Source organism: Geospiza fortis, unplaced genomic scaffold, assembly GCF_000277835.1.
Source record: "Geospiza fortis unplaced genomic scaffold, GeoFor_1.0 scaffold98, whole genome shotgun sequence".
Lineage (NCBI taxonomy): Eukaryota > Metazoa > Chordata > Aves > Passeriformes > Thraupidae > Geospiza > Geospiza fortis.
In genome coordinates, this window is record NW_005054306.1 from 6,569,408 (window position 1) to 6,589,877 (window position 20,470).

Sequence of the window (20,470 nt, forward strand, 5' to 3'; positions counted from 1 at the left end):
GGCATTGTCCTGGGGAAGGCTGTGAGAATATCAAAGAAAAGAATGATAAAAAATTCTTATCTTCACTTGCTGCACCTGTTGTTGTAAATTTGTGGAATGTGTTATGGAGATTTGTTTACCAAAGGATGTTTTCTTAATTATCCAATGGTGATGGTGTTTTAATTAAAGGACCAATTAGGTCAAACTGTATTGGACTGTCTGTAAGGGTGATGGGTTTCTTAATAAGTATTGTATAATAAAGCAATTGATCAGCCTTCTGGAATCATGGAGTCAGTGCTCATTATTACCTGGTCGGGGATGCCATGCTATGACAGTTTTAGATATGTAAGTCAGATTGTTTGGTCCAGGCTGTCCATTTACTTCTCCCAGAAATTCTCTCTTTCTACATAATAAACTCAAAAATCATTCAGACAGGCAGGCAGGAAACCCAAGAATTTATTTGTTACATTCATTTTGCAAGGAAGGAAGAAGGGGAGAGCCAATTTTAACTAGCTGAATATAATGAGTTTGAAGCTTATTTCTCGCTATAAACTAAAACTATAACACATGAAGGCAAAACCAGATTTAATTGTCATGTAGAAAATAATTTTAAACATATTTATCGCAGTCATTTATTTACTCAGTGGTCTTTTCCTTCTGAGAAACTTGATGATTATGGAGTAACAGTGCAGGGGCTGACCTATAAGAGAGTATCTCTGTAGAGAAGGACCTGGTGTCTGGGTGGATGGCAAGCTGACTATGAGCCACCAGTGCTCTAGCAGCCAGGAGGGTCACTGGTGTCCTGTGGTGCAATGAGAAGAGTGTGGCCAGCAGGTCAAGGGAGGTGCTCCTCCTTCTCTACTCAGCCCTGGTGAGGTCACATCTCAAGTGCTGTGTCCAGCTCTGGGCTCCTCAGTACAAGAAGGACAAGGAGCTACTGGAGACGGCCCAGCAGAAGGGCCACAAAGGTGATTTGGGTCTGGAGCATCTCTCTTATGAGGGGACACTGCAGGAGCTGGGCCTGTTTAGTCCAGAGAAGAGAGGATTGAGAGGATCTCAATAATACCTCTCAAAGGTGAGTGGCAAGAGGAGGGTGCCAGACTCTTTTCAGTGGTGCCCAGTGACAGGAGGAGCAGCAATGGCCACAATCTAAAGCACAAGAAGTTTCACCTCAACATGAGAAGAACTTTGCACTGAGGGTGGCAGAGCACTGGCACAGGCTGCCCAGGGAGGTCGTGGAGTCTCCCTCTCTGGACACAATCCAGACTCACCTAGATGTGTTCCTGTTGGGACCCAGGACATTCCTCTGGCTGCTCTGGGTGATTCGAGACCCTGGCAGAGGGCTCAGAGACCTTGGCACAGAGTCAAAAACACCTGTGCCTTCGATTTTAGTCCATGGAAAAAATTACCAACTTTGTGTGAAGATTTACAAGCCACAGGACTTTGAGTAGAATGATAGTTAATTTGTCACAGGGTAAAAAAGTAGAATTTTGGGGTTTTAGAAAGGGGGTTCAAGAGGCAAGATGGAGGAATCTAGGCTTCTCCTTCTTCTTGTCCTCCATCTTCTGCTGTGATGGTGACACTTTTTGATTGGTTTAGAGTAGAGACAGACTGTCTAACATAGTTGATAGGTATTGGAAAATTATTGTAAATAAAGTCCATGTAGTTTTTAGTATAAAAAGTTAACATCACCCCAAGGGCAGTCGCTGTGCCACAACCTGACCTGCTGGACAGATCTCACAGGTCAAAGAAAGAATGTAATAGATAAGAAAAATAAACAACCTTGAAAAGCAGAACCGATGAATCTTGACTTCTTCTTTGGTTGCAGGGCTGAGAAAAAAAAGACTTTTTAATACCTTGGGGGTCATCTCAACCACAGAAGCCTGAGATGTTCCTGTGTCACCTGCTCTAGGTGACTCTGCCTTGTCAGTGGGGTTGGACTAGATGACCCTCAGGGGTCCCTTCCAACCCTAACAGTTCTGTAATTCTCTAAGAAAACAAGGACAGTATAGGTTATTCACTTTCAAGATAATAATAATTTTAAAAAAGAGAATATTTGGTTAGTGTTGTTGGAAAAAGTAAAAATGGCCATTGTCAATAAAAAGCCTTCATTGTGGTCAGCCACACGTACATCTCAACCAGCAAAAGCCCACTAAGGGCTCTTGTACAGGCAGTGAAATCAGACTCCACAACACATTTCAGCTCTAATTAAAAAAACAGTAATAATAATTAAAAAAAAAAAGGCAGGGAAACTTGTTACTGGTTATAACATATTGTTAGGTGTACATGTTGCCACTTCTTACTGGTAGCAGGTAACAGCAGCTGGGCTGAGACCAAGGCTGTGTAACAAGTAATTTTTGTTCCCTAAAAAATTGCTCACTTAAAGCTCCATTCTGCTATGCCACCACTGTACCACACCATTAAGACAAACAAAGGGAGAGAGATTATCATGAGGACTGTACACGTCCAGTGAGAATGAACCCAAGGTAAGAGATGTCCTCACTTAGCATGATGAAGATGTAAACAGACTGAGGGAAAAATAGGAGAAGGAGGTACAAAACACAGATATAAAATCAGAGTTAACTTGGGGCTACACTGACCTTAGTTGTTGGTATTTCAGTTTAAAAGAAGTGTTTTGATGGGAAGAGAGTAAGGTGGCTTGCAGGTAGGGTGCTGTGCTAGGACCTGGGGCTTTGTCCAACACTTATCCAGACATCTTGCATTACACCAAACAGCTTTAAACCTTTCCTATAACTTGGGCTTCTCTGAGGCTGCTCCTTCTCTACTTCCCAGTCATGTTGTGATAACAAGTCTACTGCCAAGAGGAAGATGTTCAACAGCTGGTGGTGAAGGCCAGGTAAGAACAGAAAACACAACCACTAAACAAGTTGTACGGCAATCTCAAAATTTTAATTCAAGTTTCCTTAGGCAGGTACAGGTCCACAATAGCTACACATTAAACACATCATGCTTTGTTCAATTTGGTCACAAGATCAGTGCTCTTGGAGAGAAGGCTGACACGGAAAGGCCCATAGCTTGGTGAGACACGAGCACTGCTGCAGTTGTCAGAGTGCTGCAGCTTGGAGTGTGCACAGGACTGAGCAGGAGTGCCAGAAAAACTGCATCCTTTATGGATAAACCACACACAGCCAGGGAAATAAAGCACCTCTAGCAGCCATGCTTTGAAATATTACTGACAAAATCGGAAAAGTTCATCAGCTTTACCTGAAAACAATTGGTATACAGATGAATATTTAGCACACACTAAATACTGAGATAAAACTTAGATTAAGCTCGAGAGCCTGGGTATGTGAGAAGGAAGGGCAGATAATTTCAATCTTTTTTACTGATATCTGTGCAAAATTAATATTGCTCTCCCCTGCCCTGCCCCTCCTCTCTTCACCTTTCAACCAGCTGACTGGTGCAGCTGACTCAGCAAAGACGTTCTTACCCTGTCTTCTTCTGAAAAAAGCACAAAATATCCCCAGGCAAGAGTTTCTCCCAGTATTTCTTTCATTTGTTCCTTCTGTGCCTTCTGTCTTCAGGCTTCCTTAAAAATGTGATTCCTATTTCTGTCACAGCATCCCCCTTCAGCCTGTCCTGGAGGAAGGAAACTTCTGCTGCTAAGTGAACCTGGAAAGAATCAGGTCTGATCAGTTAAGCAAAAAAATGCCCAGTTTTCCACCCTCCTCCAGTATAATGAGGTTTTTCTCTCTCTCTTACCACAAGAGGACCCCCTTTCCCAGGTTTCATAGGAAACAGATATCTAAATTGTTTTAAAATAGCTTTCCCAACTAAGCTAATACAAAGGAAGTTTATAGACACTGGAATTTATATAGCACATTACCCTTCTCCGTAGTGCTTTGCTTTCTTCTGAGACCCTAAATTGCATACTTAATTATTTTGTGATCACAGAATTTCCTAGCGATTTACTAAGAGTTATGATATAATACTTTTGTTACTTAGTCTTCTATCAGATGCTCTAATTCTGAGACTGATGTATGTACATAACACTGCAGGGTTTTTTGTCTCTTGAAATATAAGATCTATGCCGAATCAGATATTGACAAAAAACATAAAGCAGCCCAAAAGTAATCTCCTTGAAGAAGCTCTACAGGTCAGAAGTTTTCAAATTATGCTCTTTATTTATTTCTTTGCAAAAAACCTTACATTTAAGAACAAAATTTGGATTTCCATCTGATACACTTCTGATGCTTTGATACTCATCCACACTTCATTCTCTCTTTCAGCAGGTACCACAGTACCCTAAGAATATTATTTATCTTGGCATATTTGGAAAGAATCTGGGATGACTATTAATGGCTACAGCTGTGCAGGGAAGTGTAACAGGTTCCAGGAGCAATGAAGGAACCCCACATGCCCCTCTGTCCCTCCACTTTAAGTGTTACCCCTCTTCCTTATCCCACCTGGCTTTTGCACCCAAGTCAGCCACTGAACAGACTGAACAGCCAGGCAGGGACAGTGTGGAGGTGAGATAATCCATGTGCTTCTCTACCTCAGGATCCAGGATCAGCCTTGTCCTCTTTTATCTAGATACAGACATTTAATCCAAGAGGTTAAACAATACTGTATTTCCTACTTTGATCTGAACAAGTGATTTTGTTTTCCTGTGCTTCTGTGAATTAACAAAGAATGGAGAAAACAGATGTGCACTTCCTTACCATTTCCAAGGCACCTCGAATCACCCCACAGAGGAGGTTACAATAGCAGAGTGACGCTCGTTCCGCTGGCAGCTCCTCAACAAAATCCACCAGTGGGTTTTTGTCCAGGATTAAGGAGAATTCATTCCCTGTGACACTATTGCAGCTCACACTAGGGGTGACCCCAAGATACATCTTGAAAGCAACCTGCAAAAGAATGAAACTCTGCTGCGTAAATGTGTTGCGTGCAAACCAGAGGTGAACTTTAGAAAGAAGCACCCTGTAGACCAATTTTACCCCAGGAAATAAGGGGGCAGAGCCAGACAGGCTAGAAATCAAAGTACATTTGTCTCTTCTGTGATCAGCTTGAGCCAGCAATGCAAATCTAGAGCTTGTGTGATGCTCCAGGAAAACACAACAGAGAGCTGTTCTTCTTTGAAGTTCCTACATTTACAACTCCACACAAAGTGGTTTTACTGTTAACTGCTTTCAGTCATGTCATACTCCCTTGGGACCATTAGCATCTATATTAGGTCATTCACTACCTCACCAACAACTTTTATAATCACAGCTCCAGATCTCCCGCAACTCTGATCTCTCCATCTGCAGTCACTTCAAAAAACAAACAGCCCACCAAGAACAAGACTTCCAAGACTGCGAACTTAGTTGGTCACATAGAGCACTGCCTGCTTTCTTTCCGCGACGGGTGAATGCTGCTGTGGATGTGCCACATCTGGCCTGCCAGCGTTCTGCAGCAGTGACATCACGGCGCTATCTCGGCAGGGCGGGGGCAGGCGGAGAGAGCCGGGCTGCGCCTCCTCGGAGAGCTCTGCCCCGCCGCACGCCGCTGCCAACGGAGAGAAACCGTCCCGGCTTTCACCTCCTTAGTGAGTACCAGAGATGGATGCATTCCAAACAATCCTGAAGTTCTTTATGAACCGGAAAACAGCTATAGGTTACAGTTTTATGGCGCTGCTGACAATGGGAGGTGAACGTGTGTTTTCTCTTGTTGCTTTCAGATGCCCTTGCAGCAATGAAAACTTCAGGTACGGTTTGGTATTTCTCTTCTCGCCAGCTCTTGTTTTGCTGGTTATTGGATACTTCTTGAACAGCAAGACCTGGAAACTCTTTACAGGCTGCTGGGTGAATCCCAGGAAAATATTCCCCAGAGGGAATATCTGCCATTTCTTTTACGTCTTTGGACAAATCACTTTAAATGCTCTGGTAGCCCCAGTGATGTGGCTTTCCGTGGCTTTGCTCAACGGGACTTTTTACGAATGTGCCATGAGTGGCTTGAAAAATCCTGCCTACTTACAAGCAGTTTGCCACAGCAAATCGGAGAGCTGCTTTGAAGAACTACACAAGGTAGCCTGTGACAAAAGCTCCCTGCCCTTTTCAGAGAGTGATGAACTGAAAAGAACACTTCAAGCACAGTCCCAGGTAAGAAAAATTATAAACAAAGAGCATTACCCAGGCTGTACTGCTGCTGTGATTTATCTGTGGAAGATCCTGATGCCAGAAGTTTTGTTAAAACTGTTGGTTTCATGTAAACAATGTTTTGGCAGCCTTGTAAAATACAATTAATCCACAGTTCAGTTTGAGCTGTTCCATATTTCTCAGGGGTCCTCACTGATGGCAGGGTCAATAAGATCAGAAAACCTAAAGCTTTCTTCCTGAATGGAGATTGCTCTAAGGAGGGAAAAAAACCAAACTCAGCTGGATTGTTTTGGAGGCTGAATTAACAGATATCAACACATTAAAGGGGTCTGTCCTATTAAAAAATTTATGCCACACTCTCCTATTTTAAATCATTGTGATAACTGTAGGTCACTAACAGCAGAAAAATACTGGAAAATAAGATTTGTGAAATATCTTTTGACTGCTTGCATAATGTGCTTCTATTTGTGTTCCTCTTTTTTGTGATGACAAATGTAAGCATGTTTTTGTCCTGCTTGGAGGAAGTGAGAAAAAATAAAGCAAGCAGATCATGCAAAGCTGAGATCTTACTACATTTTACAGTATTTGTGCAGTACAGTTTTGCTCTCTGCATTGTAATGCAAATAAATTCAGAGACAAAAAATCAAAACAGTGGAGAGAATAATAATAATAAAAAAAGCTACAGAAAAGGTAAAACACTCTGTGGAGCCAGCAAGTTTTTGTCAGGAATTGTATCCATCTGGAACAATTTCCTTTCCAAGAGCTGGTTTTATTTTTAAGTCCTCATGCAAATAGGACAAAGACTGCACTGCAGACAAAACAATTTGTTTGTTAGTTTTAGAAGTCAATAACAGATAGTGCTTGAGACTTTAAGTTGTATACATAGGAAATACTGAAAGACCAGGAATTCAGTATTAGCATGAGAATATATGAGTTCATTTTCCAAGCTGCAAGAAAGTGAAAAACTGCTAAAAAGAGTGATTTCTCAAATACCCATAAAAATTGCTAGTCAGTACAAAGTGATTGGGAAACATAAAGGAAAGCTCTAACTATTCTTCCGTACCAGTTCCTAAGAATAGTTGTTTGTCAAACTTCTCTGTTTCACAGACTTTCCTGAAGAAACTGTCTATATTCCATCAGCTAAACACAGATTTTTACTGGTGGTTATTTCTTTTAACATCAGTGCAAGAGTTCACATGAGAATTCACTCTCCATATCATCACCATTAGAGCATGGGAAGTTCATAAAGCCTCTGAGCCCTAGAATATTTGTCCCACACTGGAACTTTTTCCAGTGTTTGAAAACAAGTTTAATTTTTTTTTTAACCTATCACAGTGGATCAGACAAATGAAAGCATTGGCTAGGTCAGTGGCACAAGGCAGGAAAAAATTGTGTTCACACTGCTGCTCTTGGAGGAGAACATCCCACAATAACCAGTTTGAGCACATTTTTCCATCCTCTCCCCTTGCTGAGGAAGCAATTATGGAAGTAGCTCTTTGAAAATGTTCTTGACAGAATTTTGTCCACATCTGAAGCTGCTACAGAAAAAAGGAGTTGAGCGACGCTGGTTAATTATGTGTTTTGTTGGAGGTTTTTTTCTCATAAAAAGAAGTTAGAAAGCAAAACATCTAACAGTGGTCACAGTTTAAAAGGCTGGTTGATCTGGAACAAAAATTACTTGCCCTTTTTGGTTTTGTAGTTCTTCATGATTCAAAATTAATAATTCTTGTTGGGTAGTTTTATGTAATGCTTTCAGGAGTTAGAAAACACTTTACCCTTTACCAAAGAGACACTAAAGGAGCAGTACTGAGAAGCCTCTATGCTGATGGACTTCCTCTTCAGTCCTGTCTTGGTTTGAAAAGACAGGTGTCATCTAAGGGAGGCAGGAGGCTTCCTTGAAAAGGAAAATGTAAACCCCCTCCCTCTGAATTATTATAATTTTGAAATAAATGGGCTGTCAGGCAAAGATATGGGAATAGGAATAACAGTTCTTTACTAGGAAAATTAAAAATAAAAATGTAATAGTACAAGAAAAGAAAAGAAACCACTGACAGAGTCAGAATACAACTTGACACCCTGTGGGTCAGGGCATTGGTAGCAGTCCGATTGAATGGTGGCTGCAATCCTCCTGCAGTGACAGATGTGGTTCTGCTGAAACAATTGTCCTGTAGAAGGGTGTAGGTTTTCTCTGAAGGTCTGGCGGCGGTGTAGATGGGCCTGGTCTTCCCCTGGGAATCCAGTGGAGAAGACAGTTGCTCCTCTGGGTATCCAGTGGGAAAAGGCTGCTCCTCTGGGAATCCAGTGGAAAAGGCTGACTGTGGTGTTCCTAATCTCAGATTATATCCAGGTAGGAATGCTTGGCTCCTCCCCCTGGGCAGAGCTTCTCACAACGGGATGATGTAATTTTTATCAGTCATGCAGTGGGACTCACTGGTCCGTGAACAGCAGATATCTCCCAGAGGGAGGATTGGTTGTGGAAGAGATAAAGAGAACTGCCCAATTAACAGAAGATAACTGCCTCACCTTTAACAGATGGGAATAGAATACACACTCCCATTTCCAACCTGAGACAAGTCCCCATGTGGATGTCCCACTAACATCAAGGCTGGCACCAAATGCAAACAAAGTGTGGTCAGACGTTTGTGATTCAAGTAGCATTTTCACTTGGGTCTTTTTAACCTGAAACTGATTTCTTTTGCCTTCCAGATTTTAGGCTGGTGCGTGATAGTTACCACAGCTCTCCTCTCCCTGCTAACCACTTGCTGTGCCAGCTGCCAGTCAAAAGTCAGCCACCTCCAGCTGATGTTCTGGAGAGTGTATGAGGGGACAGAGAAGGAGCAACTGGAGCAGATTTTCCAGCTGTATGCCACCAAGCTGAGCGAGCGAAACCTGAAGTGCTTTTTTGAAAACAAGGAACCCGAACCCATTTCCCTGCCAGCTTTCCAGGCATGGGAAGATGCTTCCCAGCTCTACTCTTTCAGCAGCAGCAAACAGCATTATAGCACAATTCACAGGCTAGTTGAAGAAGGCCGGAAAGGAATCAGTGAGGAAAGAGAGACAATGCTGGACCTTGCGGACAGAAGGGAAGTACCATAGACCAAGTATAGTTTCAGCTTTTTTTATATCTTGTTAATAGGCATATTTCTATCTGGTTTCATCTCTATGTTTTTTTCACAATGGCCTCTTTCTTCTCCATCATGTTTCCTCCCAGTTAGTTACTTGCTCCAAAAGGATGGAATCAAATTATTTCCCTACACGAGTGAAAAGGCTGCAGTACTCCACAGCACCCAGGGTTCATGTCACTAGCTCAGCATCAAGATCTGACTGTACAAAGAAAGGAGTAATGGCTTCTACAAGAGGGTTTTGCTATGTAAAATGTGCTAAAAATGCTATGTAAAATAGTGTGCTTGTCCTATGTAAATCTACAGACTGTCAACAAGAAAAGTAATTTAAAGTGTGTGAATATAATAACAAGATACATGTGCCTTTCTGACAGCCAACACACAGAAAGTAAAGGTTTTCGGTCCAGGTCATTTCCAGGCCAATTGCAGGTACAGCCTTGTTTTGAGGCACAAGTGATCCCTCAAGGCTTCTCTGTCTTTGGATATTTTGCCTCTGTAGAACATCTCCCTGTTATCTGCTCCCAGTCTAGACTTTTTCTTCGTATGGATATAAAGTTCTAGTTTTCAGCAAGTTTCAGGCAAGTTCCAGGCACTACAGGTGCAGCCTGTAGTGCTATGTAATATTGTTGTTTCTGGGCCTGCAGGCTGTGTACAACAGAGGGCCTGGAAGGAAATTCCACTTTTTAAGACAAGAAAACATTTTTGCAGAAAACTGACTTTCAATTTTTTGAATATTGGAAAACTTGGTGTCTGGAGCAAGAAGAACCAGCAGGTGAGGCAACCGCATGGTCAGTGCCTCTGACAAACACATTTCACCCCAGAGCCCTGTGCTTTACGTCACTCATTTGGAATTCATCACATGGCTCAGGGTGTTCAGAGCATTCACAAATGCTGTATAAAAGGAGAACAAAATTACTTTCCTTGGGCTGGCTGGGCAGGCTTTTGTGCAGCATTTTATTGCCAGTCTCTCTGAGTCTGCAAAGAATCATACTTTTCCTGTGCTTGAATCATGCTCTTCTCAACAAACCAGGACATCCTGCCTAGCTGTTCTCATTTGCATTTGGTTTCTTCAGCAGGTAAAAACATCCATATACAGACCATTACTCTTTATGAAATAAAACACAAGCACTAATTCAACTCTCTGCTTCGAATATTCTTATGTTTTCAAGAACTTGTGACCTTTGATACAGTGTTTTAAAGTTCTTTCATCCCAGATGACCCACTTAGCAGCATACTTAAAACATGTTATATGTTAAAACGAGCCTGCTGCAGCTGAAAGCACAGATGCAGCACTGCCAAAATGAAAGTCATAACAGCAGATGTCTGGCACTGTGCCTGGCACATACACCAACCATTTTCTTCCCAGGAGTCTCTCCTGGTAAAGCACCTACCTACTTCCAGACCATATGACCCCTTCTATTTACCTGGTTTTATCTTTCCTTATGAGAACTGCCCCAACATCTTCTGTCCAGCCCCATTTCACCTCCTCCCTGCATACAAAGGGAGATAACACACCCCTTAACAGGACAGCCCTGCTGCCTGGGCCAAACTTCCCTTTCCAAAACTGTCTCCACCTCCTTCCTCAGAAAATCAAAGCAAGTAGGGGTGCAATGGGGAGGACAGCAAGTAGGTTAATGAATTGATCAAAGAAGTATGGGAAACAAGTGGGTTGAGGTAAAGATAAGGCCTCCAGTGTGATATAATAGCTGGGACACAGAGGCAAAAGCACAGCTGGTAGAGGAACAAGTAGGGGGACAGAGTGATCCCACTTAGAGCTTTTGATATCCTCTTTTCCCTCAGAAGAAAGCTTAGGGCTCTGCACCTGAGTAGCTCAGGCCATCTGAAACGGCAGCACTTCCCAGCCCTATCTTCAGCTTTATTGTGGAGAGGCAAATCCAAGATGAATTTCTCTCTCCCCCTCTTTGCCTGTTAGGTGTTTGCAGGTAGCTCACGTTGAGAGTGTCTCCACCCTCAAGAGCAGCTGCTCAACATTTTGTGCTGCAATGTTTGCCTGGTAGGAGCCCATCTCTCCCTGCTCCCCATTCCCAGGGCTGTGTGACTCTTTTACCAAAATGCCTGTGGCTTAATGCAATTTCCATGTGGATCCTAGAATACTTCAATGAAAACAGACTGGAATAACAGCCAGTTTGACCCTCTGTTTTCAACTGGCATGTGGGTCTGAAAAATTTAACTTAGTCTTCAAGGGGCTATTGCAAAATCTACTTTCTATCAACATTTTTCCTGAATCCAGCAGCTACCATGGCAGCTCAGAAAGAGACAGACTATTGTCAACAAAACTGTCCAAAGCAAACTGGAGAGAGAGAAAAACACCCAACAAACAAAACCAAACAGCAAGATGAACATTTTCTGCTGGAAAATTTAGATTTTGCATTAATTCTGATACTCACCAAAATATGAGTGTACAAGAAAAAAGAAACTTCTGTTCAATCTTCTGTGATCTGTCCCTTGGTTTAGTCTTTAAATTCTCTTAGCTCTTCTTCCACTACACATCTGCTGCTCCATCAAACTTGAAGTGTTTGTTATAAGAATAAAGACTTTTTAACCATGCTAAGCCCTCATATGCTCTCAATTTAGTTTCAGCTGTACTTTACATTATGGTATGATGCATCTGTCCGAATTCTATTGTTAAAAATTCTTGTGTAAAAGAGAACTTGCATGGAAACTATGCAAAAGAAGTAGCTGGTTTGCAATGGAGCACCAAATTAGAGCCAAATTGCAAAGCTGTAAACTGAAAATTATGAAAATGTCTTGGCAACAACAATAATTTAAGTGCATAGATAAGCAAATCAATGAATATAAAATATTTTTTCTTAAAACCAGGCTATAACTGAACAGCAACTACTTTAAAACTACCATTTACAGCTTCTCAGAGCATAAAACAAAGGTCTTTTCAGCCTTTGTGACTCCAAAAGACTAGAAGGTAAAATGAATGAGGTGCTTTAAAATATGTATCCCATAAATCTGTCTCGTTTTTATCCATGTAATGGAAGAAAAAAGAATATCTGTTTAGACACGTACATAGGCTTGCCAGCAAAATGATGCCCATATAAAGTAAAACCTCACTTTTGAAAATGTTGTTTATAACGCTATGACATTATACATTGCTTAACGAGAAAATAAGATCTAAGCAGCCTGAATTAAAAATGTATTCTCTGCCCTTTTTCAAAAACTCAGTCAGCATTCCATCTCTCTCAAGCAGCAAGAATAAAAATTGTTAACATTTTGATGGTGTTCAAACACAGAGCACCCAGAACTACTGAAATATTTAGGAAGCCACTAACTTTTCAGTCCCTCTACATACTACTAGGGACTTTTCCCTTCCAAACTTTTTATGCAAAGGTCATGACACCAAGTAAGTAAGTACAGACTGTTAAAAAAATTGAAACCATGATTTCAGACAACATAATAGCGAGATTAATGAAGGACCAGAATTCATCTGCTTAAAAGGGAAAAGGCAGCCAAAGTAATACTTCTGCTAGCATACTTTTCATTCTTAGTATTTTTCCAGCCAATGTTTGGAAAGGGGAAGATATATTAAAGGCGTTGCCATCTGTTGTCAATTCCAAACTTCTCTTCTGACCTTTTCTTTACTCTCCACAGTACAGCACTTCAATGTCCTGTTTACTGTCTACCACAGTAGATAACCTGCTTATGCTTTTCCCTCCCCCTGTGGAGATCAGGAAACCAACATTTACCAGCTTCATAAATTCTGTCAGCTTCTGTCAGACCTTCAAACTGGCCATAAGTCAGTATACAGGGACCTGGTGAGGCAGCACCTTCCATGACACAGAGAAGGACTTTTCCTGTCCTACAGCTCTGGACAGGGGTGACATGGTTGGATTACCCCACCCTTTGTCATCCCCCTCCGGGGAGCTCTCTTCAAGACCTCCAGAGATGTTAATTTCCTGTGTTCACAGGGTACTGAGTATCCACAATAAAGCCCATCTCTTCAGCCACTGCTTTTCAGGAACAGATCTATCCTCAGGCACAGCACTATTTAATCCAGCAGTGGAGCCTGTGAGCCAGCACCAGCTTGCTGTGCACCAGAGGGTATGGTCAGGCTGCTTCCACCTCTGGCACACACAAACACCTCCTGGTGCTAGTGAAGGTAATATAAATATTAGATCTAAAACCAGAAGCTGTTTTTTGCAACTCATTTGATCAGATCAATTACATCAAGGTCTTTGAGGAGAAATTGAATTAAAAATTAGATTTTGCAGGATTATAGAGAAAAATTATCAACCTCATTTCAAAAGTAATCCTCAGTTATACTCAGATCCAAATTCTGAATACCATCTTGAGCATTACTTCTTCAGCTGGGCTTTGTTCTTAATATCATTCCTCAATTGGTTTCCATTTTTTACCCCAGTTTGCCAGAAAGCCTACTTTTACATGTCCTGTTTCATCTCTTTTTTAATTCAATCCCAATTGTAACCCTGCCAAGTCACAGGACCAACATGAGAAGACAGTGAACACCATGGGAACTCAGTGTTAAAGGGCTTACTTTGGCTCCTCATCAAAACTCATTGGTCCTTCTCCAGGCCAGTACAAGTTAGCAGTAAAGCCCAGGGTTTGCAGTCTGAAGCAGTGGTGGAAGTTTTAAGCTCCCAGTCACTGCTTTAGGTGCACCTTTCCTCCAGTATTTATTTTTTAATCTGGGAAGCTAGCTTTGTAGTTCTCATTTTATACTTTTGTTTCTTTTGCTTCATCTCTTTCCATTTCCACAGGGAATACCCACAGCCTGATCTTACAGACTTCTTTGTTTTCCAAAGAACTGAAGGATAATATCTATGTTAACAGGTGGTTTGGCTTTAACTACTTGAATTGCTGAACTGTCTTAATTACTTTAACTTTGAACTGGTTTTACTCATCCTCAAACAGATTTATACCTCTGAAGACTTAATGCAGTTAAGTATTTAAGCATTTTCTCCTGGCTGGGAACACTCCTACTGAAGAGTTAAGAAGATCATGTAAACAGCTTCATGATTCTGAACTAAAAAGTTTGATAGAGTATTTGCAGCTCCTTACTGGGTCCCTTTAGACATGTTTTGTTGGTATGTGTCTCAGACAAATGTGCTTGAAGATTATTTAAAAATTGTTTTGCCAATGAAATGTGAAAATACTGTCTATATCACATTTTGCCTTGGAAATGTTATACTCCTACTACAGAACTCCTTTTAGTTGGCTAAAAATAGTCTTTCAAAGGGACAGTGTGTGCTTTAATGTTTGCGCCAGTCTTTCCAAGTAATTTTTTACTTCCCCTAATAAGACTCTTTGGAAGTACAAGCTGCAGAGAAACAGTGTCTTTTTCCATTGTTAATTTCTCACTGAACTTCACTGTTGAATACCATGTACTTAAGAATGAAGGTTCAACTGTAATAATGCATTTGTAAAGAAGGGAACTATGAGGAATAAAATCCAGTAAACCAGGTATCTGACATATATGTGAAAATAAAGTACCAATACCACCTGAAGAAGAATGTAAAAGTGAAAAAAAATTTGATTTTGTATCCTGGTATCATTTTGTTAAATGAGGCAGTGTATTTTAAAACAGTGATTGAAATGTTGCTTGTCTCATCTGTTTTATTCAGCTGTCTTCACCATTTCCAATGGATCTCTACCCCAGCTCAGCTGCTTAGTGGGAGGAACTTTGTTATGCACTCTTATTTAAATTTCTCTTTGAAATTCCCTAGAATTCTAACTTGCTAGTGGGGGCAAACGATTTTTAGAAACCTGTGTCTTTGTTGTCTGACAGAAGTGTGAACAGCTACTCAATAAAAGGGAAATTTCCATCAATGTGAAAGTACATGCTCTGATTTTATCTTTTTGATTTTATTATTAGATTTGTGGGTTGTCAGGAAAATGTTTCTCTCATTTTCCTTTTTTACAGTTCTTCTTTGCTACCACTGAGATTTTTAATTTTGCAGAAAATCTTGCACCCTATTCTTAATATTACTTATAAAGTAAAAAGATATCTAAGATAATGATGGCAACGATGAGAAGAGACAAATGGCAGAAGTAAAAATATCAAAGCTTAACATCTGTATGAGATAGTTAAGACTTATGCTCCTAGAAAGAGAAAAAAGGAAGGGAATACATAATTTTAAGCTAAGATCACTGAATCTGATGACGCTTTAGAAAATGCAAATCCTATTTACCTGTGCAATCATGTCTGCTGTTTCAGAGTAACTACGGCACTTTTTCACAGCTGAACGAGCCAGAAAGTCATCAATCAGCCTTATGCCAATGCTGTATCCCCTGAGGAGGAAACAAGGAAAGGCAACATTGTAAATGGGGAACTTCTTTCCACCTGCCATCTCCCTAATGCGTCTCTTGCGCTTCCTCAGCAAAACAGCTGCATGATCCTAATTGAGGGACTTAATGACAACACATTTTGCTGGTCTACATTCTTCTTTCTACCACATTTTACAGTACAGTGGGACTGCTGTTCCTGTAGTCATTTAAGGAATCATACTTCTTTAAGCATTATAGTCCTGGCAAGGATGATATGAATTGTCTACACAGTTTGTACATTTTCTCTATGTATAGACACCAATCCTGGGCACCCTCATTGCAGCATTCAGGTTGCCTAGAAATGTAATCACACCTGATCTCTTTCACTTTCTCTTCTTACCCCTTCACCTCATTTTTCACTCTTCCTTCACAATTACCTGTTTGTCTTTTTTCCTAACATGTTATCTCCCTTCATCTAACTAGTTGACAAAAAAAAAATCCAGAAGTTGTTAGTTAACACATGTTACCAATAGGTAAGGCTTTATAAAGGGAAGGTCTTGGAACATGGCTCCAGCCTGTGACTTAGGCTATGTAGAAGGGAACTTACAGGAGAGTGATTCGGCTGGAATAAGGTTAGAGAAACGTGACAGATGAGAAGTGAGAGATGCGAGACGTGCTGTGTGACTGCCACTTGTCCACATCCTGTCTGCATTGTGGTGCATCGTGGTTGGTTGACTTGGGCTTGTTGTGCCTTAAAATTGTGTAAACTGGTAACAGGCTAACTGCTTAGAAAGGCCAGATTTTTGGCAATAAGGAGCACGCCAGATTTTTGGCAATAAGGAGCACTCCTTTGTACCTGCCTGCGGATCCTACGTCACTCATTACCGCAACGACACAGAGCTTTTGTACACTGCCACCTCCATTTTCTATTTAAAATACTACTATTTAAAAAACAAACAAACTAAAAGGGATGGAAGACAATGGAATTTTTATAAAACAAATATTCATTTAGCTCTGACACATTAACAAAGGTCAGTAACTTAGTATGCAAAACAGCTGTGACTCCAAACATTTTCTGAAAAATGGAAAGACATCGACACAAACGTTTTATAAGAATGGGTACTCAGCTCAGAAATATTTTTAGGAAATTCTTCATTCCCAGTTACACGGATGCTTGTTTGTCAGGGGCAAACACCCTCAGTGAAGCAGCCTGAAGTCAGTGGAGTTTCTTACTGGTTTGTGTACAACATCTTTGACTAGAAGACAAACAGTGAGCTGATGACAAGACCAAAAAGTGGATTCGGCAGTGTGAAGATTAAAATTGCAGTATGTTATGTGTCTAGAAACAATTAAACGTTTATCTATTGCCTAAGTATCAATAACATTGGCAAATGTGTCATCAGCATTTAGCAAGGTATGTGTTAGTGACATACAAGACTATTTAGATACATTTCAACTTTTATGCCCTAGATTTGCAAAGTCAAATTAATAACAGACTGGTAAGCAGCTACTTGGCAACTGTACAGTGAAAAACATCCTTCTCACTACAGACTATATATGTACACAGAGAGAAAGATAAGCACACTGTCCCCAGCTGTCACAGTTCTGCTGAGGTGCGGGGCTTCTTTGTGAAGCTGGGCTGTTTCATAATCACAGAAGTAAAGAACACATTGTTTTAAAGAAACCTGTCATTATATGATCAAGTCTTCCTCAAAACAAAAAGATTTTATAGAAAAAACTGCAATAATGAAAACATAAGGAGCAAAATCTGTCTCCACATCTTCCAAAAGTGCTCTCCAGTAATTTCTGCCATGGCATCATTGAAGAAGCCTGTGCATATTTTAAATGTATGATTTTCACCAGATCTGAATGAGAGGTGAATACAAAAAAGTATCTGAGGGATGTTATCCCTTATAAGTTTGTGAATAAATTACTTTTCTTTTTCCCAAACAATGATTTATTTTTTTTAATTTACTCTCATGGACAGTTACTGGACTACAGCTAGTTTGCATACTTTCAAGTTAATAGTAAAGTGGTAAGGTTATTTTGTCCACTGTGATTTCTGTAAATCCATATTGCATGTCCACTTTGCCCAGAAATATAAGCCTAACTGTTCTGCCAAAGGCCTTACTATATGTTCTTGTTGACCAGCTAAAAAGTTGCTTCTTGCTGATTTTCCATTATATTGTTATTTTTATGGTAGTAACACCTAGGAATCTCAGTCAGGATGACAGGGTTTGTAAACATTGGATCTTCATTTTCCAAGGAGGTTATCCATGTAAAAACCCATCTTCATTGATGTTTTGTGCTATCTCACTCATTGGTGTATGGTCTTTTAAAGGTGAGAGTCTAATTTGTCCCTAATTCAGTGAAGGATATAGGATATGAAATTTAGAAGATTATATTAATAATTAGCATAACTAAAGGATCAGCAAGGAACAAGTATAAGCGATGAAAACAATTCTGACACTTTTCCTCAGAGAATTAAAAAGCTAATTGTTGATCTTAATTCACAAATTAGTGTTGTTTCTGTTGACAGAATACTGAACCTTTTCCCTGTCTTCTCTAAAACCACATACAGGATGCTGGAACTTGTGAGATAACAAACTAAAAGCTGAAAGGTAATATATACGTAAACAAACAGCATTATGGATAAAACTGAACATTTAAAGCAGTACTTACATTCTATCTAAACAGGCATTGACATCTTCATCTTTTTCATACTCCTTGCACAGCTGGGCTACCAAAGCCCCATATGTGAGTACAAAAAGTTCTCTGCTCTGTCAGAAAATAAGAAAATCAAAAATGAAGCGAGCTAAAATCCAACTCTTCCATGTTTTTAAGCTGCTACTCATTAAAAACAAGTGAAAAATAACATTTAAATTAATAAAGAAATTTTTGTGCATGGATGCATAATCACTGAAATCCACATTTCAAGCATGACAGAATCTATATTGATCCTCACTTGAGTTTGTAAGAGATTTTGATTGTCATAAGTACCATTTATTGGTATACTCAGAGTTACTATTATCAATAATTCTTGCATCTTGAGTGTGTGTAGGCTGGATTGACAAATGCTGTCAAGTGCCATCCAAGAATAATAACAAACAGCAGCAGGAAAAGAGGCTATTAATCCTTTTGCAGTAGCACAACAGTTCACAAAGGTAGGGTTGATCTAGTTCAAATCATTAGCTGCTTTCTCTAAAAAAGTAAAAAGTAGATAAAAATTTAGCTCAGAATAATGAAAAAATACTATAATTCAGTACAAGGGACGAAAGGGATGCTGAGGATTGCAGCCCTCACAGAACATGGAGAGCGACTGAAGATGCCAAAGGTGTATCTCTGCACTGGTCCTGCCACAAGCATTGCTGTGTGGTCTTCAGGTGTGCAACAATTTGGAGGAGAGTTTCCTTCTCTCCCTGTCCTGTCAGATCACATCCATGCACTGCAGAACTGTCTGTATTTAGCAGGAGTAGCAGCTGTCCTTTAAGTGAGAGATTAGGTTGACTCTTACTAAACTTCTTGGACAGCAATTAATTAAAGTGCTATAGCTCTCTGGCATGTGGTCAGACCAGTGCTGCTTTTTGTCTCTAGCCTGTGGAAAAATAATAGTGAATACCAATAAAAACAACAGAACAAATCACACTAGCAAAGTAAAAACAGCTGGGTGGAAAGTTCTGCTTCCTTTGCATCAGAAGTTTGGAGTTTAATCAGTGTTGCTGTTTTAACAAGTCACTGTTCAAAATCTTAAGCAGAATCATTTTCCAAACTCATTTTAGTAATAACTCCTGTTTAAAAAAATATTCTACTCTTGGCCAAATTCTCATTAACAAGTTTTCGATGGAGTAAATGGATGTCATACAGGTCTTGTATTGCTTTGCTATTATTGTTCAGCAAAAAGTTGCAACAAGAAAATTACCTCAGAGAAACTTTAAGCATAATATATCAACGTAATCAAATTTATCAGCCACATTTGCAATCCATTGGAATACTTTTTGTCTGTAAACTTAGGTATATTAACTGTAATTTTATTACACTCTTCTATCTGTTTTTCAGTGGAGACCTCTGTCCTCTTTTCAGAAATTGATACAACATTGTCTTAAAGTCTTCAGGAATTTTTCTACTGCCCAGTTCCTGTCAAAAATCACAATTCACCATAGACAAAGCCCTAAGGCTCTAAACTCCTGAAGAAAGGTTTGTTTGGAATCAAACCATTCAAGCACAGAACCGTGATCGCCTTCTCTCTGTGTTTCATTGAATGGCTATCTAACCACAGTTTTGTAAAATTACCTGGCATTTATATCTTAGACCATAAACACTTGAAGCACTTAGACTTCTGTTTCTGAACAGATTGCAGTCTCAGAAACTTTGTGCCCCTCTTTCCCAAGCCTGTACAGAATCCCAGCAATAGGAATATTAGATATAAATGCTACCAGCAGCTCTGCTCTTGTACCACCAATCTTACCCCTATCCTTTCAGTACTTTCAGATTGTTCAGAAATAGGAGTGTATAAAATGCATCAATAAAATAATAAGTTACTCTTGCTCCATGCACTATTTTAATAACACATTACAAAAATGTCTTACTATTTTGTGGTTCTCCTGCTTTCTTCCTGGTGACCGAGACATGCTGCTTGTGTAACACCTGATGTATTTGATTGTCAGTTTATATCTTTTCTTCCTCAAGCAGCACAGTCTTCTCTCAATCCGCTTTCTCTTCTCTTTTCTCCTCTCTGCTCTTCTGTTTTTGCATGAGGTGTGTTTGCTGCAGTCTGTAATGCTGCTGATGCTCCTCCTATTGTCTCAGTGCACTGAGCCCTTTGGGAGGATTTGACTGGCAACAGATCTGCCACTGTCCACAACATAAATAATCACTCTGTCCGTAGGAATGGTTTGTAATCAAATACACAACTAGCACACATGGGAAGTCAAACAGAACAGGTCTTACATTTTTAGGGACAGTAAATTTATTTTGTTGTTTCTATCAGACTTCGGTGTTTGGAGAGCTAACAAAAAC

General features: G+C 40.1%; 2 protein-coding genes across 2 annotated transcripts; one reads left to right on the forward strand and one right to left on the reverse strand.

The window, feature by feature from the left end:
- Nucleotides 1-3,476: 3,476 nt before the first annotated feature.
- TRAPPC3L (trafficking protein particle complex 3 like) lies at nucleotides 3,477-20,082 on the reverse strand. The gene is made up of 5 exons (XM_005418440.2): nucleotides 20,041-20,082; nucleotides 18,137-18,234; nucleotides 15,379-15,478; nucleotides 4,662-4,847; nucleotides 3,477-3,612 (listed from the first exon to the last, which is right to left on the reverse strand). The coding sequence occupies exons 1-5, from the start codon at nucleotides 20,080-20,082 to the stop codon at nucleotides 3,493-3,495; spliced, it is 546 nt and encodes a 181-aa protein (XP_005418497.1). The 3' UTR covers nucleotides 3,477-3,492.
- Nucleotides 5,452-10,336, forward strand: LOC102039343 (calcium homeostasis modulator protein 5). Its single transcript, XM_005418439.2, has 2 exons — nucleotides 5,452-6,080; nucleotides 8,784-10,336. Exons 1-2 carry the CDS (start codon nucleotides 5,541-5,543, stop codon nucleotides 9,171-9,173), a joined length of 930 nt encoding a protein of 309 aa, XP_005418496.1. The 5' UTR covers nucleotides 5,452-5,540; the 3' UTR covers nucleotides 9,174-10,336.
- Nucleotides 20,083-20,470: the final 388 nt, after the last annotated feature.